This window comes from Lachnellula hyalina, assembly GCF_007821495.1.
Source record: "Lachnellula hyalina strain CBS 185.66 chromosome Unknown contig00060, whole genome shotgun sequence".
Taxonomy (NCBI): Eukaryota; Fungi; Ascomycota; class Leotiomycetes; order Helotiales; family Lachnaceae; genus Lachnellula; species Lachnellula hyalina.
Genome location: NW_022157174.1, coordinates 47,411 through 70,601, shown reverse-complemented (window position 1 = coordinate 70,601; position 23,191 = coordinate 47,411). Strand labels below are relative to the sequence as shown.

At 48.2% G+C, this 23,191-nt stretch overlaps 6 protein-coding genes across 6 annotated transcripts; 3 read left to right on the top strand and 3 right to left on the bottom strand.

The window, feature by feature from the left end:
• Positions 1–1,117: 1,117 nt before the first annotated feature.
• Positions 1,118–7,999, top strand: LHYA1_G004431 (uncharacterized protein; the record flags this gene model as incomplete). Its single annotated transcript, XM_031149390.1, has 4 exons — positions 1,118–1,164; positions 1,215–1,779; positions 1,829–1,916; positions 1,968–7,999. The coding sequence occupies 4 exons, from the start codon at positions 1,118–1,120 to the stop codon at positions 7,997–7,999; spliced, it is 6,732 nt and encodes a 2,243-aa protein (XP_031005628.1).
• Positions 8,000–8,783: 784 nt separating this feature from the next.
• On the top strand, positions 8,784–9,929 carry LHYA1_G004430 (uncharacterized protein; the record flags this gene model as incomplete). Its single annotated transcript, XM_031149389.1, has 1 exon — positions 8,784–9,929. One exon carries the CDS (start codon positions 8,784–8,786, stop codon positions 9,927–9,929), a length of 1,146 nt encoding a protein of 381 aa, XP_031005629.1.
• A 1,090-nt stretch (positions 9,930–11,019) lies between these two features.
• LHYA1_G004429 (uncharacterized protein) lies at positions 11,020–12,978 on the bottom strand (the record flags this gene model as incomplete). The annotated part of the gene is made up of 11 exons (XM_031149388.1): positions 11,020–11,073; positions 11,145–11,177; positions 11,232–11,270; positions 11,489–11,584; positions 11,632–11,658; positions 11,807–11,842; positions 11,896–11,916; positions 11,965–12,000; positions 12,096–12,161; positions 12,311–12,436; positions 12,631–12,978. 11 exons carry the CDS (start codon positions 12,976–12,978, stop codon positions 11,020–11,022), a joined length of 882 nt encoding a protein of 293 aa, XP_031005648.1.
• Positions 12,979–14,567: 1,589 nt separating this feature from the next.
• LHYA1_G004428 (putative electron transfer flavoprotein-ubiquinone oxidoreductase, mitochondrial) lies at positions 14,568–16,596 on the top strand (the record flags this gene model as incomplete). The annotated part of the gene is made up of 4 exons (XM_031149387.1): positions 14,568–14,829; positions 14,877–16,395; positions 16,448–16,491; positions 16,541–16,596. The coding sequence occupies 4 exons, from the start codon at positions 14,568–14,570 to the stop codon at positions 16,594–16,596; spliced, it is 1,881 nt and encodes a 626-aa protein (XP_031005647.1).
• Positions 16,597–17,417: 821 nt separating this feature from the next.
• Positions 17,418–17,940, bottom strand: LHYA1_G004427 (uncharacterized protein; the record flags this gene model as incomplete). The annotated part of the gene is made up of 2 exons (XM_031149386.1): positions 17,418–17,572; positions 17,808–17,940. The coding sequence occupies 2 exons, from the start codon at positions 17,938–17,940 to the stop codon at positions 17,418–17,420; spliced, it is 288 nt and encodes a 95-aa protein (XP_031005644.1).
• A 2,156-nt stretch (positions 17,941–20,096) lies between these two features.
• PLT5_0 (Polyol transporter) lies at positions 20,097–22,465 on the bottom strand (the record flags this gene model as incomplete). Its single annotated transcript, XM_031149385.1, has 10 exons — positions 20,097–20,251; positions 20,314–20,406; positions 20,461–20,520; positions 20,573–20,706; positions 20,759–20,853; positions 20,904–21,061; positions 21,113–21,493; positions 21,549–21,805; positions 21,863–22,239; positions 22,307–22,465. 10 exons carry the CDS (start codon positions 22,463–22,465, stop codon positions 20,097–20,099), a joined length of 1,869 nt encoding a protein of 622 aa, XP_031005643.1.
• Between the last annotated feature and the right edge of the window lie 726 nt (positions 22,466–23,191).

Below are 23,191 nucleotides of genomic sequence, written 5' to 3'. Positions count from 1 at the left end.
AGGTGGCATATGTCCAAGACTTGGGACTCTGCTCTTGCAGTTGGTTGCTTAAAGAAACATTGTTCCCATTTTTCAAAAATGGTTGACGTGTAAAGAGCCTCCAAGGTCGCTACCTGAGATACATATCCTCTCCCACGCAAGCAAATCGACCATATTGATGAAGCGTTCGGGGAAGATAGCTTGGGGTTGTGAATAATAATGCAGACTGCTTATTCCTCAGGAGTGCTAGTAACCGACAAACTGGCTGAAGAAGTATGGAAACGAAGATATACCGAAAGCATGACTTTGCTACTTTTGTGATATTGGGGACAATCTGCCGCTCATCTATGCTAAGATGTATGTGGTGTTGTATTTCCCCTGGTGTGATCCAACCGGCCACCGTAGAGGACTTCTTCCTCATGTCGCGTCCTCTTCTCTCTCGAATCCTTCACAACTGCAACACCAACATCAAAATGTCCAGCAGCGTCTGAAGCTGCCTATAATATCTTGCATATGCACCTCATTGAGGATCATACCTACCGAAAATAAATCTTCACTTCTTTCGTTGAATCTAAGAGCATTTTATTATCTGAATCGCTGGACCTGTCAGCAAAGCGCGTGCGAAACCCAACCAGTTTCAAGTGAAACAGCTGCTGCCAGGGGGGCCTGAACTGCAAAACGCGATAAGGCCAATTGCCATTCTTGCCAAGGCTGCCTGCTACCAATTTGCATATGCAGTCAAGCTACCATTGTCTGAGCTCTTGTTCCAGTTGTTCCAAATCTTCAAGAATGTTCGATTTACGCGGTTCCATGATACCAATCGAGACCATGCCCGTAGAACACTGTTTGATCGTGGCACCTATTGCGGGCTGCCCCCATTGAGGATGGAGGGTCCCCAGGGCGGATTCCGGGTATTGCAAGTTCGCACTACCCATGAGGCCGTGACTTGCTTCCTTTTGCATCTTCTTTGATCTGTTACCCGATCTTCGGTATCGACAGCATTGTTGTCGTCGCCGTTAACCACGGGAATGTGCTAACGTTATCGGCCATGAAGCATCTTCATTGATCTATTTCTTCTGATCCCCATAGATTGGGCTTTACTAGTATAATTTTCTCATTCATTAATCTGGCATTCACCATGGCCATTTCCGATAATATACAGACTGTCACGGCGGCATTTTCATTGTTAGTTCAGCACCTACCTAGCGGATTCGATATACTAATTATCTGTGTAGTGGTATCTTACTACAGGCAGCGTCAGGCGCGTTATACATATATTATCAGGGCCATGGACCGAATCTCCTTCAGGACGGCCGGAGGCTGGTCCTCCTGTTGTTCTTGTTATTTGCTGCCCTGTGGGCACAATTTAGCTTTTTTAACCTTATGATACCCTCAACGGCGGCGGGTGCTTGCCAAGCACTGCTGGTCTTTTCGACAATGTTCGATCAATTGGCAAGAGTGGGAGTAGAACAGTTTTTTTTGTGGGCGATAGGGCAGGGAATAAAATCGACGGCCCAGCAAATGATTCTGCAGGGAATATTAGGTGCTAGGTTGATTGCTGGTGGCTTGCTTGTTGGGTTTACAAGACCGGATTTCGCACCTGTGTGTGTTGCTCGCACCTCGCTGTTGCCCGCCTCGATTATTGTCTTGACGCTGGATGTTATAATCCTGGGTGTATTATTGATTCGGGCCTCGTCGCTTGGTATGTTTAGTGAAATTGGAAACGCGAAGCTAGGCACAAGGCGGGAGCAAAGCAGGGCGGTGATATTCAGCATTGCTGGATTTACAGCGTGGACTGGGGTAGGGTTTACAATGGCAAAGTCTCAATCGTTACTAACCTCTCCTGCAGACAAGCGTCCCAATGATTCTGGGGATCCAAACGATGATCTTGATTCTTAGAACTACTTTACCTTCGATCGGGCTTCTTATACTTGTTGGTAGGTGTTTATAACTCTTTACCATGATACTTGTTCTAACCTGAAAAAAAGGTATCGTCATTATCTTCCAGGGAGGTTTGCTTTTACCAAGAGAAGAGGAAGCCACAACACCCGAAGCACGCTCTCCCTTCGTCATGCCCACACCTCCAACTCGAGAGCTATTCAGAGGAAATGCCGGAAATGGCTCTCCCGTTTCCGGTCACAATTACACAAAAAGTGGTAACTTGTTCGTGGTCAACCCTTCATCAACGCCGCGTGATTCGCCAACTCCTAGATTCCAAAACAATTTTAAAGGCGATACACGAGGCTTCACGAAGCTTGGGGCTGAGACAACAGTGCGAGTTCTGGAAGGAGATGATCAACTCCTTTCTGCTCCGAATAACGCCCCCGGTTATCGTGGCTCAAGCGGTGTCTTTCCCTCCATTCTTGCCACACAACTGCAAGCTGGGAATCAGACTTCAATGCCTCCGCATATCAGGCCAGCGGAGGTCGAAGCAAGTAGAAACCCACCAATTCTATTTGTTCCCACTCCGACAGTGCAGCAGAAACGATCTCTCTTCAGTAGATCGAAGCCTTCTGCAAAAACGCATTTCCGAAACCTAGAAATCTCCAATCCGGTTTTGGACGAAAATGTTGAGTCCGTACAACCCTTCGCGAGGATGCCAACCATTGATCTTGCAACTGCGGCAACAAATGAACGGGAACGCCGTGAAGGTGCGGCTGCCAGGTCTCGTCTTATTGCCAACAGGCCAGCGCCACAACCGCCCTCCCTCCCTCCAGCGCAAGAAGGACTACGTAGGAGCATTAGCTTGAAGAGGAAAGAGATGATAACTTTGCAAAGAGAGCCAATGCCAACCATACCCAGTTCAAATGCATCTGAACTTTCGGTCGATACAGCCAACGGCAATAGCACATCTGCTTCTCTTTCCCCTGGTCGCGAGGAAGTCAGGCGGAGGTCACCAAGGAACATGAATAATTTCAACGGTTTTATTGATGAGAATCAATCATCAGTAGTCCCTGCTTTGCAAAGAAACCCAACAATTGGGCTGCCTTCAAACCCGCGTGCCCAGCGAAGTACAATGGCTCGCGAAGCTCGTTCAGCAAAGGAGCAGACAGTTATGTTCATAAATGACATAGTATATGATGATCCTGGTATGGTAGACGCGATCATGAACACAGCTCCAAATGAATATGCATCTACGAAGCATCCAAAAGCTACAGAAAACCCTCGGGTGTACTCTAAACAAAGTCCACGTTCGCCCCATTCTATTATACATCGACCACGACCGTATAAACGAGATTCAGAGCAAGATCGTGCTATATGGCCAAGTGAGCCTTCTCCTAGACATAAACGAAGCAAGTCTGGATCTTCTCTAATGGGACGAAAGTCCATGCTCATGGGCTCCATTGGAAGCCCGACGCAACTTCCTCCACTTCCACCTCCTCCCACTAGCGCGTCAAAACTGAAGAGATTGTTACCAAATGACACGAAAAGTATGACTTTCGACGAAAAAATCGAGCTGCTCTTTCCAGCACCCCCTGGTACCTCAACACACAAACGCAGGTCATCGGTTCCATCTCTCCCACGAGTGCCATCTGTCTTCATGTCGGATACACCATATGTCCAGAGTCCAACAGAGGAGGGCGAAAGAAGCCGTATAACGTCAAAGAGAATGACAATAGCATCGTTTAAAATGCCCGACGTTGACAAGCAGGCAAAGTCTCCAAAGTTCGAGGCTCAGAAAGCCATCGAGAATCACACATACCGATTCAGTGCCAGTGTTTATCGGGACCTGGCGGGCGAGGTCGGAGAGACGGCCCCCACTGAGATGGGTCTCGGCAAGTCAGTCCAAGAGCTACCAAAAACAAAACCTGAGTCGGTAATCAACACGAGACAAAAGTCTACATGGACGGAGACGACCGCGAGTATATCAAGCTCTAGTGACGATGCCAAAACCTTTTGGGGTTCCCTACACTCCGAGATCCCGCCTGTTGACCTCTCCAAAGCAAGACAAATGGTAAAGCCTAGTCTCATTCAACATGGAGGTAATCGATCGCGTGACGACACCTCCAGAGCCCTTCCTCCACTCCCACAGACTGAAAATGATGAAGACGAAATTATGACAGTCATGTTCGATTCAGGAGAAGCTCGCCGCCCGATATTGTCACCCCCAACCGAAAATAGACTGTCCTTCTTGCTTGATGCAGGTCAAGCATTGCCTGGCGATAAAACGCCGTCCCCCAAAAGTGAAAGGGCATGGCATCGACGAGTTGGTGATGAGCTACCCACGTTTTCAGAACGGAAAGTCAAGCCTAGAGCTCGAAAAATGCCCCCGCCCACACCGTTACTTCTGAACAGGAATGGCAGGCAAGCTACCGTTGTAGTTCGTAATACCGAGCCCTCGCCAATTGACTCACCGGAACTAGCGATGAAGGAGCTTCAAGCTCAACTGAAACGATTCGAGGAGCCAAATCGTGGATCAGTAGGGTCAATAATACGCCATCTTCCCAACGGTTCTGCTGTGGAAGAAGGCGATTTGCTCAAAGATCACAGATTCCAGTTGCTTGAAAACCTCGAAAAGGAGATGGGCCAGCAAGAAAATCAGTGGCAGCAAATGCAAACTAACATTGACCGCGACTCGATGTCAACTATCATGTCACCTCCCGCTCCACCAAAGACTGATCTCTCCCGAGAATCATCCCAACGATCGTCTCGAACTCCGTCTCGGATATTGTCTCGAAGAGCACGTATCCGGAGTAGCCTAACTGCGCGATTGAGGGGAGAAGACTCGACTTCCACAACGTCTACCCAAAGCTCCGATAACTCTAGAGCAAGCATTTGGCAACAACGTCTCGCAGAAGCCCAAGAGGAATATCTTGAAAATGCCCCAGTTCTTCTCCGCAACAAAAGTCTGAACTTCCTTTCTATTGCGCAATCGCACCAATTAGGCAGTCCAACTCCACCTGACAGCGAGGAGTCCGGGACGGAAATCGAAACTGACGTGGAGTCCGAATCCGAAGCTCCGGAAGCCCTGCAGGCTGCGTTTGTGATTAATCAAAAGCAAGTCGTGTCACTTTGGGAGCCAACTTCAGGCTCACAGGGTGCCGCGGCGGACCGCTTGTGGAGCCCTCCTCATGAGAGTTTGATTACACGTGATGACTCTCCCGAGCCTCCTGCGAGAGATGTTCGACCAGTACAACGTCGCACTGGAAATTCTTCGTCTATTTATAGCTCTACTCTATGGTCAAAACCCAAGTTATCCGAGCGCCGGCAGCCTGTCGTAGGGCTCTGGGGCTCTAAACCATTGCGAGCACCTAGCGTCAAGACGCGGCCCGTAACCCAGAGACCGCAACGGAAATCAAAACGTGTTACCTTCCTCCCTGATATCAGTATGAAATCTTTTGAGATAATGAATGGCCTTTTAGCTAATCTACATTTAGTCGAAAATCCTCTTCCTCTACCGAACAAGCGAGACACGCTTGGGATCTTCCAATTCCCTTGGGGAGAAAAATCCGATTCAGCTGTCTACCAGCCGGCCTTCAATCCCGCTCTTCTAGCTGGCCCAGTCATCAACACGAAACTAGAGGCAAGATCTCACCAGCTTGAACCGGACTCGTCAGAATACTCATCTTCGTTCTTTGATGAATACGATGAGGAACATGAGGATGACCCCGACCCAGAGAGTGACGACGATTTCGACGAAACAACATTGTGGGAAATCGCAAGTCTACTAAAATCCAGAGACGTACCTTCCAGGGACAGTCTTCTTCCGGATTCTAGAGATATTATTGAAGATTATGATGACGATAGTGAGACTGAGTTCGAATCCGATCCTGAGGACCAGGAAGTTGATCTTGACGAGTCGTGGACACAGGGTACTACCGTACTTGCAACCAAATTTCCGATTCAACCCCTTATGCCAGCACCAAGAGTGGTATCTCAACTTTGGACCAGTGGCCTAATTTCCGACGTAGATGCAAATATGATTGGCTTGCCTCAACCCGAAGAGGCTGTTTGGAAGTCTTTCGTTTCGGCAAAAGATGATGTCCTCAGACCCAAAACCCGTGTTTCCGAAACTCTGCCAGAAATTGTTACCCACAACTTATGGACAGCCCCATCCTCCGAGATGTCAGTTTCGACCGCGACTTCAATGTGGAGTATGCGAAGCACTGTGAAGAGCCGAGTTCCTGCTCGTAAAGAATATATGTGGCAAGCGGCTCCAGAGAAGAAAGACCAACATACTCCAGGTCTTTTTACCGCGACCAAAGACAAAGCCGTGATGCGCACAACAAAAGCAGAACCTGCAGCACTCAACATGTTGACAAAGTCTCGCTCTGCTGCAGCACACCTTTCAATAATTTCATCTCGAACCTTGTGGTCTCGCAGTCTTGGCCCTAAACGACAGAGAGAATGGACATCCAAGCCGACCACTGCTCAGACATCATCATCTGTCAAACCAAATCTTATGTGGGAACGGCAGACAACCGAGGCAACAGCAAGTGATATAGGGCTCTTCGATGCTTCTATTGCGCGATCTGATTACCGGTCAACCGCTTTGATACCTGCCGCAATCAATATTGCCTGCAAGCCCCAAACAATCCATGCACCATTGAGTAAACTTGCATCAACCAAGCTCTGGTGTCGAGAAGAAGGAGCTTGCCCTGAACACCATTGGATTTCGGAATCGTCAATCAGACCTGTCAGCCCGTCTGTTTACTCCAGTTCGTCCTCGGGAGAATCTTCGCCTTCTTCCGATGCTTCTTCTGTAAAGTCAACCAGCACTAAAGCTTCTTCTATCTGGGGATCAATTGGATCCGCTGCGACCTGGTGGGAGTCCAGGTCTAGAAAGAAGTCACCATCTCACACACCAGTAGATGACCCCAAGCATCCATCGAAGATTCCTCTTCGTCCAACACCCAATAAAGCTCCAAAATCTGTGGCGGAACATGCCAGAGAGTCCAACATTCCTGTACCAGTCAAGCATTTGGTGCGACTCCGAGAGTCAAGAGTTCTTTCCCCCGAAGATCTTGCAGAAACCAAAGCTTTCGTTTTGGAGAGCATACCATTGAAGAAGGTCCGAACCATGACGTCTCAACCCGGTACGCCGGCTCTCGCTGAAGCACTTACTCGAAGCCCTTCAACTTCCCATATAGCAGAATATGACCCTTCGATGCGACACCCAGTATTTTTCACAGGTGATATGACCACGACGACAACCCAGATCCATCCAGCTGCCATCGGTCATGTGTCTACTAAAATATCAGCTCCTTCGCTCTGGGCCACGCCGTCCATCACCAATTCCCTGACAGTTGCACCCTTGTGGTCAAAGGGTACTACGTCCAAGCGTGAAGCTCCGCTTCCAGTTGCTCAAGTCCACACAATTGTTCGGAAAGCTCCCGTAACAAGGACTTTTGATTTACCAAGTCTTGAGTCTTCTGCATTTTGGCAACCAACTCAATCCCTAGTCTCAGAGCACAACTGGTTGATTGCAACCAAGGTCAAGTCTCAGACTTGGGCCCCCCGTGGCATGCAGGCGTCTCCCGTAAAGAAGACTGATGATAGCAACTTGTGGATGCCCCAACGACCAGAAGCCGTTGATTCGCCGGACATGTTTGCAATCGTGCGAGGCCAATATACTAAGAAAGCTTCTACCCACCGTGCAGACCAGCTTCCACATCTGGAGTCAAGCAGATTGTTCGAGACAACTTTTAGCACCAAATCAAACACTCACTGGCTTCATGAAACTTCCAAAGCATCAGGAAACCGTTCTCGTTCGTCCAGCTCCTCTAAAAGTGGCAACGAGGACCTCCGGATGCCTGCATCCTCGGACAATAATTTTCAAAGCATGACGGTTTGGACGCCAGTACCCACAATGGCGCCACAAAACGAGTCTAGCGAAAAGATGTGGGAGTCTGCGACGAGTGAAATTACCCAATTGCCGGCCCTCTTTTCTAATCCGCATACCGCGCCTTGGGAACAGAAGAAGAGACAACCAGCTCCGTTGAAAACGGTTGAAAGTACCAGTTTATGGCAACTATCGATGGCAATGCCAGAGAGTCCAAAAGATTGGCTTGTTAGATGAAGATTTTCTTGAGTTGAGTTTAGATATTGATGATCTTACTATTATTGATTGACTTGGTCAAATCATAGTGCATAGTGTACTTTAATACAAGTTGCGCTAAATGAAGACAGTATCTTTTCGATATGGGATACCTGTTTGAGAAGAATGGGGAAGGGGGGGGGAGGGACCCGGCTTATCGTAGCCATTTCTTATGTAATATTACGACCGTTCCTAGGCATCGTGCTCCGAAAATGATGTGATTATGTAGCATCTATCAAAAGAAATGAATATATGATGTTGATGGACAAGTAAAGGAGCATCAGAGTCAGAGGATCGAATTAGTCAGCTGTCAGGGGTTTTGGACCACGCTACTTATAAGAAGTACACAAGAAGTGGATTATTTTACTTAAACCCTACCGATCTTTATAAAACAACGTAAACATCCAACAACTTAAAAAGAATCATTTATGAGATAAGTATAGACTGATGTTCAGTTACCAACATCCAATATCTATATTTAGGTATCTATCTTATCCTTTGGTATCTGTTGGGATATCAGGACCGCATCGCGACCTTTCTAGTCATGTGACTTGGCGTAGCTTAGTCAGCACAGAGGCATATCCTCTTCGCGTTACACCACCATGAATGCTAAGCAATATCAACTAGTATCGAGTCTACTACGTAGTATATAAGTGATCACAGATATCAACCTGTGATACCAACAGTATCCAATCTTCTTGCTAACAGCATTAGGAGGGGAAACTATTCTGTCAACCAAACTCAACTCAACTCAACGTTGAACAAGATGGCCGACGATACTGACATGCTGTCGCGTCAACAGCAGGTTCGTCAGCAAGAAATGATGAAAGCACACCGGAAGCAGAGGCAGATGATGGCCTGGGCCACGCATCAGCAACAACAAGCAATTAATATGGGTTCAAGCTTGTCCTCAACTATGCCCTCATCAAAGATGGCCCAAGCTTACGACGACCTCCCCATCATGGAGCCTAACGACATAATCTTTGTCCCAGACTCCGCCGCTTCCCAGGCCTCTCGGGAAGCCTTTGAATCCGCCTGCCAGCATGGCCCTCTATCCACCGTCCAGTCCATCGTCTCCACAGAGAGCCACAGATCCGCGCCTATAAAAACACCTACGCCCTCCTTCCTGCACCACGGCCTCATCATCGCCCTCACCGCCGGCAACATCGAAGTTGCCCGTTACCTCCTCTCAGCCGGCGCGCCCATTGTGCGCCAAACCCCAACCACCATCCTTTCCGCGCCTCCAGACCAGCAGATCCTACTTTTCGAACTCCTAATGCACCACGGCTGGACCCCAAATACCCCAGGCTACTACGGCGCTGTCCTGCTCCCTGAAATTGTCACTAACCTATCCCTCCTCCGCTGGTTCCTCGCCCACGGCGCTAACCCCAACCTCGGCACCCAGCGCGACTTCCGTGATCGCAATGGTGCGTCGCAGACGGACTCGTGCGCTGCGCTTGAGGCTGCAGCCGGTAGGTGTGATGTAGAGACTGTGCGCATGCTGCTCGATGCAGGCGCGGAGATCCAGAACGGCGTACCGTTGCACTTCGCCGCGGGAGTGTGTCCGGATAGTAAGAATCCACATGTAGGTGCGGTCACGCCGAGTAGGGAGTTTGATGTAGGCAGGATTCCCGTCATGGCGCTGCTGGTGGAGCGCGGGGCGAATGTGAATCAGGCGGAGGAGTCCCGGCATATGGTTGCGAGGTATGCGATTGTGCATGCGGTTATGGCGGGGGCTGTGGAGAGGGTGGGGTGGTTACTGGGGATGGGGGCGGATCCGGAGGCGAGGGGGGCTTGGGGGAGTGCGGTGGAGTATGCGAAGTTGAGGAGTGAGGAGATGAAGAGGGTTGTGGAGGAGGGGGTGGTGGCGAGGAGGTGGGTTGAGGATGTTGCTGATGCGGATCCTACATGATAAACTTATGCAGCAGATACATGCAACATATTTGTTTATCTAAAGCTGTTAGATATACTCTGCTCTTTTGGTAGCAGGTTTTGAAAGCCACGCTCTTCGACCGTGTCCTGATTAGACCTAGAGGACATACGGACACGGACTAACAGTTTCGTGGAAGATATTGAGGATAAAATACTTAAATCCTATAGTGTTTTACGGCATTCTTTATACAATGTCAAGCCTCGCGGTAGATAATAAAAGGCAGCACCAATTTATAATGTGCTAGGCGCGTGAGATATCTAAAGCCAACGACAAATGCCGATTTTCCAAGCCTAGCATAAGGAGTATATGAAAAGCTTAAGGTTTTGTACTCGGCCGAGGCCGTAAAGTCAAACGTTACAGGAGACAAGGGCGAAAGGAAGGAGAAAGACGTTACGCCATGTCTTTCTCACCGCATTCTTTTGCGCTCAAAGACGTGGTGGGAATTCTCGCAATTTTGAATTCTCACAATCAATAAACTATCCATGTCTACCTACAGTACTCATGTCATCTAGATGCTTCATCTCCCGAGTCTTCAGATGGTTTTTACTTATGTGGGTGCATCCTTGTCTACCGGCATGAAGGAAGAATTGATCCCTCACACATATATTAAGGTAGAGTGTATGCGTTAAGAAAGAGGCAAATGTTACAACGAAAAGTGATTATCTTTACACGACTGGTCTTGGTAAATATGCCCAGATTGTACCTCGCAATGTGCATTGAGGGAGAACTCATACTTTACATATCATCCATCTCCCATAATCACAGCAACACACCAAGACAAACACCAAAAAGCATATTAAATCATTCGTTAATTAGTTCCCATTCATTCAATCATTCAAATCATGTTTCCACGCACAAAGCGCGTCAAATATTCATAGTCATACTCATACATGCAGTAGTAATTTTTCAAACCAGTTGATTCAATCACAAAGTGTCTAATTTTCAATACTCCTATCATGACCCGTTTCCTATCACCTATCCTATCCAAATATGCACCTCCCAATGTTCATGTCCACGTCTTTAAGCAAGTAACAAATGAATACCGTTCGTTCAAAAGCAATGAATGCGTCTAGGCGGCTGCCTTTCCCTTGGCGCCTTTCTTTGCAGCTGCAGCTGCGGGGGTCTGGGGAATATGTTAGCTTTTTGTAGGATTGATAGGAATGGATGGATAAATGGGACAAAGTGAGAACGTACTGCTGCGGAAGCGGTAGCTGAGCTAACGAGAGTCTGGAAGATTGTTAGTATGTTGTCTCAAGTATGTGATAGAACGTGTGAACGTACCCCATCTGCAGCGGCGTCCACGGCGCTTTGGGCAGCGGCCTAGTAGCTTGTTAGTTCGAGTTCATTGAAGGAAGAGGGTCGAGATTGAGCCGTAAGGGAAATGTCTCATGTCGAGTTCGACATCCCCCCTAAAGATCTCAAGCTCGACTTCAGCATTCTCAAATACGTACGGCAGCCTATGAAATGTGTTAGTCAGGTTGTAGAAAAATGTGGAGTTTGTAGTAAACCCGGTATCTTCAAACTCAGAAAGAACTTACGGCGATCCCAGCACTTCCATCGCTAGCTGCAGCGTTGACATCAGCTGCACCAGCCGCTGTACTAGCAGTCGATGCCTTCGCTGCACCTGCCTTAGCCTAGGAATGTTAGCTAGGGACAAGTCGAGTTCATAGGGACAACGAACTGCTTTGGCGGCTTTTCCAGTAGTGGCCTGTTTATAAATTAGCGATACTGGTTGAATGGCGACAGTTGAGTGGAAAGGGAGAGTGCGTGACGAGGCCAGTGAGAAAAGGGCTGGGGATGTGGGGAGAAGCGCAAGTCGTAAAGACAATGCTGACTGCATTTTAGGAAGCACTTACTGTACCAGCGGCTGCACCAGCGGCTGCACCAGATGCCTTGCAAGGTCGTTAGTAATGATCGCTCATTATTTGTGACCAGGAAAACAAACCTTCGCGGCTCCTGCTTTCGCCTATGTATGTTAATTCAAGTTCTGGTTATTGACATTCAAATGACTTACTACTTTGGCTCCTTTCGCTCCTGCGGCAGTTGCGGTCTATTAGATCATTAGTTCTTGTTTCTTGGACATGCAGGAATTAAGATTCGATGCAGAACTCATCGCTGAATGAAATGAATAGAGTAGGTACCTACCGTTGCTGACGCAGTCGCGTTCTTCTTTCCTTTGCGGGTCTCAAGTACTGGAAGGCTTCGTAGTCCCTGGAAACAAGTCAGTAAGTTATTCCAAAAGCTATAAAGTAAAATGTCCCATGTTGAGTGACACATTCATCTCAAAGGATCTCGAGACCCGAGACGATCCTCGGGAACCCGAGCAGAATCGAGGAGGAACAAGGAAATGGGCTGCTTACAAGAGATCCGATGTTGATTCCAGTAAGGCCTTGTACGATACTAGTCAAATCTCCGCTAGCTGCGGCGTCGTTGTTGGTAGCTGCGGCGGCGTTGTTGGCACCAGCGGCGGCGGCGGTGGCAGTTCCCTATCATCTTGTTAGGATGCAAACAATTTCTGAAGTCAACCCTCGTGGTAAATGTCCCATTGAGCGCGAGACATTTTACTTAACGGCTCAAAACAAAAACTTCCATAATCTTGGTATAAGCCGAGTAAAATTTTTCATGCTCAGTGAGAGATCCCATCTCAGATTTCGAGCTCGGGGTTCTTGAATCAAATTACCTTCGCCTTCTTTCCTGTCGCTGCGCCAGATGCTTGAGCAACTCCAGCAACAGTCGCGTTACCCGCTGCTTGTCCCTTTGCCGCTTTTCCTTTAGTAGCCGCGACTCCAGACGCAGCAGCAGCTCCGGCCTTTGCTTTCTTTCCCGTAGTCGCGCTGGTTACTGCTGTGGCCGCCGAGGCAGTCCCGTTGGCTGCCGCCGCCTTGGCCTTCTTGGGTGAACGAGCGATGACATCGTCTCCTATGTATGGAAATCTTGCTTCGAGGCTACCAGCCGCAGGGAGAGCTCTAGCAGATACAACGCTGGCCGAGATGGCAATGAATGTAAGGATGGAGGCGAAGTTCTTCATGATGAAAGTAGTGATAGGTGATAAAGCGTCAAGCTCGTTAAAAGTATATTGGCGTGAAAGAATGTAAACTGTGAGCACAGCTAGATGCTGGTTAGCCAAGACCTGTATGTAGATGTCGGTTCAGCTTACCTCTTATGAAAAATATATACAACAAATGGCCTGCACGTGAAAGTTGGGAAGTGGATGAGGATAGAAAGAGAATCATGCGAAGACGTGGGTCTTATATCAGTCCATGAATTATCTTGATCACGAGACCTGGGGGACTGATCATGCGAGAACTTCATGAAACGATACTATAGAGAAGACCTTCCCCTCTCAACCTTGACTCGTCTGATCTGCATCTCAAATAGTTTCCTGGAGCCAGCGCCGTCAATGTCGGCAGGCCAATGAGAACGAGCGAGCGGAGCATGAGTGATCAGCGACATCCAAGAATATGAAAGTGAGCCTGGGATGAAAAGCACGGGGAAGAGCCGCTCGAATCTAATCCCAGCCGATCTTTGCATCTGAAGACTTCTTCGGGCAAAGACTGTGTGCTAGCAAGCCACCCAAGAACCTTGTCGAAAGAGGGTCAAGACAATTCGCGCTGAGGAAGAAGCATTCGCTGTTCCAGGCTGAGCGGCTCTTCGAAACAAGATACATTACAGACTAGAATTGTCATCAAGCGGAGAGGATGTGCAGCCCGGGTGTTGTTGGGTGAGGCTCGGCTCCATTGCTCGCTTAACAGGGGCTCCAGTTAACCAAACGCCACTCAAAACACGCTCGGGTGCAAGAGAAGATTCCGAAACGTTCAACAGTATGATGTGCACGGCGCATCAGCTCTAAGAGTATCAATCCGAAAAGAATCCTCCACAGTCGATGTGCCGGAAAGAAGAAGTGCCGAGTATCACGACGACGTTTCGCAGCAAAGCGCTGGACTGTTTTCGCCTTGAAGACCCGCCTCCAGGTTTGTGACAGAACTATACAGACGAGAAACTTGACCGAGAAACTTCCCCCAGGTCAAACAACTGTTTTGCCAAGTGAAAAGATCGGAATAATTTATTAAAATAGACAAGACACCTCTTGGCGCTTCAGACAAGACTTTTCTGGATGGAAATCGCGCAATCTTGGCGTCCAAGATCAGATATCATTCTTGTGCTTGAGGGGAAGTTCTCGCGACTCCAGGGAGATCTTTCAGGACCAAGCACTGAGCGACACAGAGATCTCAAGTAGCGGAGTTTGGGGCTGAGTAGCGATGGTTATGCTTACTGCACTCATACCGCATTTCACAGTACTGTAGGTACTGTAGATATTTCCAGTCGTCTTGAAAGAAAAGAGAAAGCCATTGCAAAATACTGTACGTACTGTACATGTACTTGTAGCCATCCCGTATAGTTCACCGGTTGTAGTAAATGGCTTTGATTCAGGCTCTTCCTTATTGGCTGGGGCCGACCGACCTTGACCGACCTTAGCCGACACCATCCGACATAGAATGGACCGAGGGCAAAACAAACTCACTAAACCGTGACGCATATTCCCGACAAGTCGATTGTCCATTGTTGATTGTCGATTGACGGCAAGGCAAGGCAATGCGGCGACAATAATAACCCATAATGTCTTCCTCCAGATCAATCACTACAAGTCTGCAGCGGAATCTGTTGAGGCAAGGTCCCCTCCGCCTGTCTGCACAGCATCCCCGACGATGCTTTAACTTGAGCTTTGCCCCTCCACGGCCCCGCCTCTCTAGAGCTCTTATTCAGCAAAGGGCATTCTCGACTTCGCTTCCAAGGAGGCTCGCAGAAGCCAATGACAACTGGGACCCCAAGTACATTGATCGGGAGAGCGACGAGGTTGATGTGTGTATAGTGGGGGGAGGTAAGCTTACTACACGATGTTTCTTAGATTAATCCTAACACAGACAGGTCCTGCTGGGCTTAGTGCTGCTATCCGATTGAAGCAACTCGCGAATGAGGCTGGTAATGAGGACTTTCGAGTCATCCTTTTGGAGAAGGCGGGGGAGATTGGGGCACATATCCTGTCTGGAGCAGTCATCGAACCAATTGCAATCAACGAGCTCATCCCCGACTGGCTTTCAGAAGAAAACGAGAACAGATTCGAACATGCGACGCCTGCAACCGGAGACAAGATGCGATTTCTGACGAAATCGAGCGCGATTCCTATACCTCACCCACCACAGATGAACAACCATGGCAACTACATTGTTTCTCTGAATCAATTTACAAGATGGCTTGGCGAAAGGGCTGAAGAGCTCGGAGTTGAGGTCTATCCAGGGTTTGCGGCTTCAGAAATCTTGTACGATAAAGATGGGTCGGTGAAGGGGGTGGCAACCAATGATTTGGGTATCTCAAGGGAAGGGAAACCAAAGGATAGCTTCGAGAGAGGCATGGAATTCCACGCAAAAGCCACACTTTTTGCCGAAGGCTGTCATGGAAGTCTCACGAAACAGGTCATCAAAAAGTTCAATCTCAGGAGTGAAAGCCAGCATCAAACCTACGGACTTGGACTGAAGGAGGTATGGGAGGTACAACCCGAGAAATTTCAAAAGGGCCAGGTCGTACATTCTATGGGCTACCCGTTATCTGCAGATACATACGGTGGTGGATGGATGTATCATTTTGGAGACAATCTTGTCAGTGTTGGGTTGGTCGTGGGCTTGGATTACCCAAATCCATGGCTATCACCATACGGCGAGTTCCAGAAGATGAAGCATCACCCTCTCTACAAATCCGTTCTCGAAGGAGGCAAGTGTATCTCCTATGGTGCCCGAGCTTTGAATGAGGGAGGCTTCCAATCGATACCCAAAGTCTCTTTTCCCGGCGGAGCTTTAATTGGTGACACCGCCGGCTTTCTCAACGTCCCAAAGATTAAAGGCACCCACACAGCTATGAAATCTGGAATGCTTGCAGCAGAAGCAGCCTACTCAGCAATCAGTCAAACTACTTCCGGCTCTATCTTCCTCTACGACTACGAAGACTCTCTTCGAAAATCCCACATCTGGAAGGAGCTCAAAGAAGTCCGGAACATGCGGCCATCCTTCCACAGCCCTCTCAAACTCTATGGCGGCATCATGTATTCCGGACTCGAAGCATATATTCTGAAAGGTAAAATGCCGTGGACGCTCAAGCATGCGCAACCTGATTACGCTGCGACGAAAACTGCGGATCAATACCCGAAAATTGAGTACGAGAAGCCGGATGGCAAGATTAGCTTTGATATATTGACGAGTGTGAGCCGGACGGGCACAAACCATGAAGAGGATCAGCCTGTGCATTTGCAGGTTAAAGATTGGGAAGCGCATGCTCAGGAAGAATGGCCAAAATATAAGGGAGTTGAAAATCGATTCTGCCCTGCTGGTGTGTATGAGTATGTGGAAGATGAGACAAAGGATATCGGTGTGCGGTTCCAAATCAATGCGCAGAAGTAAGTCAAGGTCAAACAGTTCCTCCTAATAACGCTCACTAATCTTTTGTAGTTGCATTCACTGCAAGACCTGCGACATCAAGGTTCCGAATCAAAGTATTTACCCTTCACCTCCTGTAGCTTGAATATTACTAACAGACAGTAGATATAAACTGGACTACACCGCAAGGTGGAGAGGGCCCCAAATATTTTATGACATAGACGTAAATTTAGGTATGACGCTAGCTTCTTGTACATAGGTTTTGGCTCGAAAAGACAATACATACATACGCAAGTCTACACATCAACCTGCATTCTCCACATCTTACAGTTCACCGCAGCGCGCATTATCTGTCTCCCGCTGCGGAGGAAAGAAGGCGCTGTCATTGAAGCACCTTTAGGCTCAACGAAACTATCGAGATGGGAGCGCCACAATGAAATTGGCAAGTGCCAGTCAGCCTTCTCGCTCGTTCGTAACCAGAACAGGTCGATTAATCATTCACCTGATGCCTCGTTCATTCAACTCTGAACATCGCGAGGTCCTCGCTTTTTGGCGGGTATATAATACCCAGCTTCTTCCCAACGAGGATTCATTTAGTTACAACTTAACGAAATCAGTTGGCATATTACTGTGTTTTGTCGGAGAGCGAGTCGCTCACGTAGCTTATTAGCTTCCTTAGCCTTACGACCTTCTTTCAAAACAATTTGAATTTCAAAGTGTCCTTCCGAATACTCTTGTACTATACGTTTCCCATTTCCAGCGCTAGTATGTCTGCTGTCAAGCTACATATCCCTGTCATTCATTCATTCCTATAACGAACGCTGAATCCACTACATGCTGTTCACTAAGCCGCCGTTGCTACGTTGCTAGCGCTACTCCTCACTCTTTGCCTTTATCTACGTGTATGCTTGATTTACATTCTCTTTAAACTGCTGTTTGTAGGCAGTATCTGCCCCTGATCTATATAGCGATTTCTTGATTATATTTAAAACCACTTATTTAAAAGCGATACTTAGAAGGGTTTAGTAAGAGAGTTCTAGGCTTAAAATATCTTGTAGAATTGGCCGGCTTCCAGCTGAACCACTACACCGATCTCGGCCATCCTTTTCCCCTTGTTCGCTTTCGAGACTGCGTCCGCGTCGCTGGGGTTGATACTAGTAACCTTGATGGCGCATATCATCTGGAGTAAGAGAGCAACTATTAGGTGGGTTATTAGTATGAGATGCAAGGTTTAGGGTAGTATCTGACCTACCTATTATCGCACAGCACGAAGATGGGAGTCAACCAACGTGCTGGGACCCAGAGCAGTCGAGTTGTTCTCGCGCTGGTTGGGACAACGTGGTATACGATTCGTCCCTGCAGATACGATTGTGAGTTTTAAGAGTCAAGCATTCAAGACAAGACTTCCGAAATCAATATAAACCCAGCTTACAAATACAATAATAGCAAGCCGCGGCCATCAGGACGGGTGCCAGAATAATACGCGCAAATGAAAGCACATAGAGGACCTTGTCATCAGGTTTCCGCGTCGAGAGGCTGCGCACGATGTATCTGATGCTCTCCATAGCGGCCGCAACTACCATCACCACCCATACCAAGGCTTTAATCGGATCCATAGAAGGAATGTTGCGGCGAATTCCAAGGTATACAGTGGTGCTGCTACGATCGCTACCGCTAGACTTGGGTCATACTCGTAACGAGATTTGGGTTGCGACATTTCGGAGGAGATAATCGATAACTGAATGGAGGATGGAAAGATATACAGTATATACTCGGAGGTAATCCAGATGAGTTGGAACCCCTCTGAGGGTTTATTCGAAGATACGAACGCTGGATGAGATGCAATGAGAAGGAGAAGAAGATAATCAAGCAAGTGGTGGTAAAGTTCTATATATACCTAGCATCTTACCATCATGCAGTCGGAGAGATGTCACTTTCCGCAGACCCATCCCAGAGCAGTCAAGACAAGTCTCACATCTCATAGAGGGGTGCGAAGCTCCAACTATACTCCAATACAGAAAACAAGCTATCAAAATCTCGTGGTGCTTGCTGCGGCTCAAAACTTGGTCCGAAAAGGGGATGCATGCATTGCGAGCACGTGATTGAACACCAGTCGGAGCTTAATGGTGAATGAACCCGATGCTATGGCAGATGGCTCACTCAATCTCTCTCTCATAATGCCATTCCGTAGTAGCTTGGTCTGTTTCTGATCCCGACAGGGTAGGTATACTTTGCGGCGAAAAGTTATAATAACTTCATACTCGGCTCCGAACATACTTTCGCCGCCATTGATACGGTTTGCAATTTGCAAACAAACACTTGGACGAATAAAAGTTTCCGTTAATTAATAGCAAGACCTTTAATGAAAAGGCAGAACGCTAGAAGACCTGTAACTGTATACGTCGGATGCAAGCAAAGGTACCTACGATTATATAATAATCACCGCCCCACCAGCCGCCTCCTTGCTACCTCGCTTCTTCCACAATCCGGCCTATCAACCAACCACCGCGTCTCTGCATATGAAGAATTTCTCTTCTCCTTGAATGCAATAACAATAGATACGCAATGCTTACTCCACACGACTCGTTTACATCCCATCCCGTCTCTTCTTAGAACATAGCCTCCCCTCCCTCACCCCCGAAAAAAACCCCCCCCCATTTATATCACAGCACAGGCCAGGGCCCCTGCATCACGTGTGGAAAGAAATCACGAGATCCACCCCCCTTGATCCCCACAAAGAGGTGTGTGTCAGGGACCACTTATCACATTATCACACGAAATGAGTTCAGTTCCAGCAAAAGGTATATATATATATATAATCAACGTTTCATCTCAACCTCCTGAAAGAAATCACCACACATATCTTAAGTCCGCAGCCGCGTCTCATCTCATTTCCCAGCAAGGGAGCTCCGGACTCGTTACGGTCGGTTACTTGCCTTATCTTACGCTGCGATAGTTGTGCTTCTATGTGCGAGTATAGTAGTAATGCCAGCTAGCCAGCGCGCTAAGCATTTATCAATAAGATTAAATAGTAACCGGCACTTTGATCGATTTATTATACATCAATCAGCCTCTTGAGTTTCATCTACTATGAGTATTCCGATCTAATAATGCTGGTATGCAGTTATAACTTCTGCGGATATGAGATTCCCTACTCAAGGTTAGATGCACGGATTAGAATTAAGATTGGAATCTTAGCTTGGTATATATATATGTGACTAAACGTCTTGAAGTCTAGCACTTAGATACATCTAGCAGCTTTGCGCATTCATTAATCATAGAATAGTATATCCTCCATCCTCCCTTCCTGAACTTTCCTCTCCTCTCCTCTCCTCTCCTCTCCTCCCCTTTCCTGCCTTTCTTCTTCTTAAATTGGTTGGTGGTAGTTGCCCGGTTCTGTATGTTTATTAATGGTGCGGGATATAAAGTGGAATGATACTAGGAAGTCATTTCATCTTCTTATACTAAACCAACCTCTCCTAAGCTGGTAGCCAAAGCATGCCTCGCTTTGTAATATTACAGATTTCAGAGATTTCAAAGAATAAAGTACTTGGGTATATTTTTATTAAATGCTTCGCAAGCTTTCCTAGTCATCTCAATCTAGAATAGAATGATGTAGGATCAAGTGACTCGCCAAAATCAGATACGCAACGCCTCCGTCACACTGCTTGTCCCCCAGCATGTCCTCTCCTGCGCTTCTTATCAATCAAGATAGCTAGCTTTACGCGACAGGAACCTCCTCAACCTTCTCGCCCCTCGCGATGATTGGCGGTGGCTTGGGGATGTTGCGGCGGAAAATGTGACGTTTGAAGAAGTATGGAAGCCATACGGTCGTCTCGTAATTGAGGAAAGTCTTTGTTGGGACCGAGAAGACCTCTGTGAGAAGTGTTAGTAGAAGGCCATGGACAGCTATATTAGTGCAGTGGGAGGGTACTTACGGTCGATTTCTTCTAGGGTGAGCTGCTTCGTCTCTCGCACGAAACAGAAGATCATACCCCAGGCTATGAGATTAAGCCCGGCATAGAAACCGACTAGGTTAGAGTCAGCGAATTGCTATGGGTAGGAGGTCAGCACATTCTACTTACAAGCACCTGTTGGAGTCATGACGGTCTGCATTCGAGGGAATGTCAAACTGAGAATACCGGCTACACAAGATTTTATTAGCGGCATGTCAAAACATTTTGATGAAACCCTTACCGAAAGTGTTGTTGATGCAGACTGCCCAAGCCATTCCTTGCTCACGCTGAATGGTGGGGAATACCTCGGCGGAGTACTGGAAAGCGACTGGTCCTTCTCCCAAGGAGTAGCAAATGGTGAAGAGGTAGACGAATCTGAGTTTGAACATTAGTAATGTTCGTTTGCAAACACCTCTAATAAACTTACAAGACAACTGGACCGATTCGTGCCCCCTTGCTCCCATCTGTCTTGAGAAGAGATAGACCAGCAGCCAAGAGGAAGAGGCACATAAGGGGGAAAGTCTTTGTAGACAGATTAGCTATAATCTTGCATGGAGCTCGAAGGGACTCACAATCATTGTCAAAGTTCTTCGGCCTTTGGTATCAATCAAGAACAAAGTAGGGATAGTGAACACGACTTGAATGGCACCATAACCAAGAGACGCGTACAAGGCTTGAGTTGGTGAGTAGCCGACGTTTTCGAAAATGGTTGAGCTGTAGAAAGAGATGACTACAAGGTGTTAGAAGACTTGGCAGAAGAGGAAGACGAAAGGCGACCTACTGTTGATACCGCACATCTGTTGAGCAAGCATGACAGTCGAGGCACCGTAGTTGGCACGTCTGATTCTAGGGATGCGGAAACAATCCCAGAGACGGGTAAAGTAGTTCAGGCCACCTGCCACCTTCAATTCCTCCTCGTAAATGACGTACGAGTAGTAGTAATCTCTGGCACCGATAATGGGATGGGCACGCAATTTCACCATGGAACGGAATCCTTTAGCAATTTGTCCATGCTTCATGAGCCAACGAGGGGACTCGGGACAGAACCAGATACCCAGCATGAGGATGAAGGACGGAATAAATGCGGAACCGAGCTGGAGACGCCAGGAGATGCGACCGGTGTCCTTGACAATGACATTGGCAGCAAAACCCAAGAAGATACCTGTGGGGAACGATTAGCAATGCCACGACGAGCATTGACAAGCATGTGAGCTTACCTGATACAACCCAAAGTTGCCAGAACATGACGAGAGCACCACGAATTCGGGCAGGGGCCATTTCAGCAGAGTAGATTGGGACTGTTGCGTTCTTTGCACCAATGCCGATACCCATGACGAATCGCGCCGCGAACAGTCCATGCCATGACTTTGCGAAACCAGAACCAATTGGGGTGGCAGTAAGACAGCAAGCAGTGAGGAAGATCTCGCCTCTTCGGCCCAAGTACTTGTTGAGAGGATCCACGATGAAAGCACCACTTTTACCAAAATCAGTGTTGTTCAGCAAAGTGAGGGTAGGAGAGTAATTTGCTCACATAAGACCGGCAGTCAAGAAGATGATAGCATTGATGCTTCCCACGATCCATTCATCTTTGCCCTTTCCGTCGATTCCAAATTCCGTGGGGAAGGACAAATTGGCGCCATTGGAACCAGTTTGATCCCAACCTTGGGTGGCAGCACCCATCGCACACAGAGCAATTGAATACCAGAGCATCTTGGGTCCGTGCCATTTGTGATCTCTCTCGTATATGAGGGCAGCACGCTCAGCCTCATCAAGCTCGGTAATCGACTCGAAGTTGTCACCGGCGCGCGCAACAAGAGCGGCACGGCCAAAGAGACCAGCGTGCTCAGTCAACCCATGCTGCTCGGCAAATCCTTGGGCATCTAGGACGGTCTGCTCTGGGGTGAAGTGCTGTGAGGGTGAAGAATGTCAGTATCAATGCGACAGGTTGGGATGCGGAGTTGCAATTGAAGCTCACCTTTAGAGGGTTCTCTACGAGATTGAGGGCAGCGGCCTTGGGACGACCAGTAGCGTCGAGCCGTGGTTCGGGAGAGGGGGATCGGCCCGCGGTCTCCTTCTCATTGTGAGAAGAGAAGGGCGCATCGGCACCAGAGGTAAATGCCTTTTCGTCAGACATGATGTCCAAGACTAGTAGTGTTGCGAGGATGTGAGAGGGGAGACACCAGAAGATGGGGTTGACTGTTGATTGGCGATTGCTGATGGCAAGGAAGAAAGGAGGGGAGCTCTGGATGAGGAGAGGGGAGAGCGACCTTCTAGTACTTGCTCGCTCGTCACACATTCAATTCACACCCACCCCATGCCTATACCCATGCCTATACCCATACCCATACCTTATTCACACACAAGCAAATTCACCCGCCCCTCGTTGGCGGGACGGGGAGCCCGTTCGACAAGAACCCCGGCCCTCCACAACTCCACGAACTCCAGGTGTACGCCGTGCCGCAAAAACGTCTGTTGCATCGGAGCCAGCAGCTTGTTTAGGAAATAGAAGACCGCAGCCTCCAGGGTGCCCATCCTTCACCCTTCCTGTACTATACCTCCGTAGGCCTGGCTGGCTGTCCTCGTAGCTATCCATCTACTGTACTATGCCTTAGCTTCCGACTTAGTTGCTACAAGGGCATCTGGGAAATCACGGGGTCACACGTACAGCAGCCCAAGTGGGGCATGGAAAGCGCCCAGCCGACGGTAGCTTGAGTAGCTCGAGTCCTCTGGTGCGTCTTGGGGGGATTTGAAGTGTTTGTTCAGCCTCTACTGTGCAGTCTTGTACTACATTAGCATCAGGCTGCCATTTAAGACAGTCTCCACTGTCTGCACTAGAATCCCGAGATTCCTGCTCTACCTC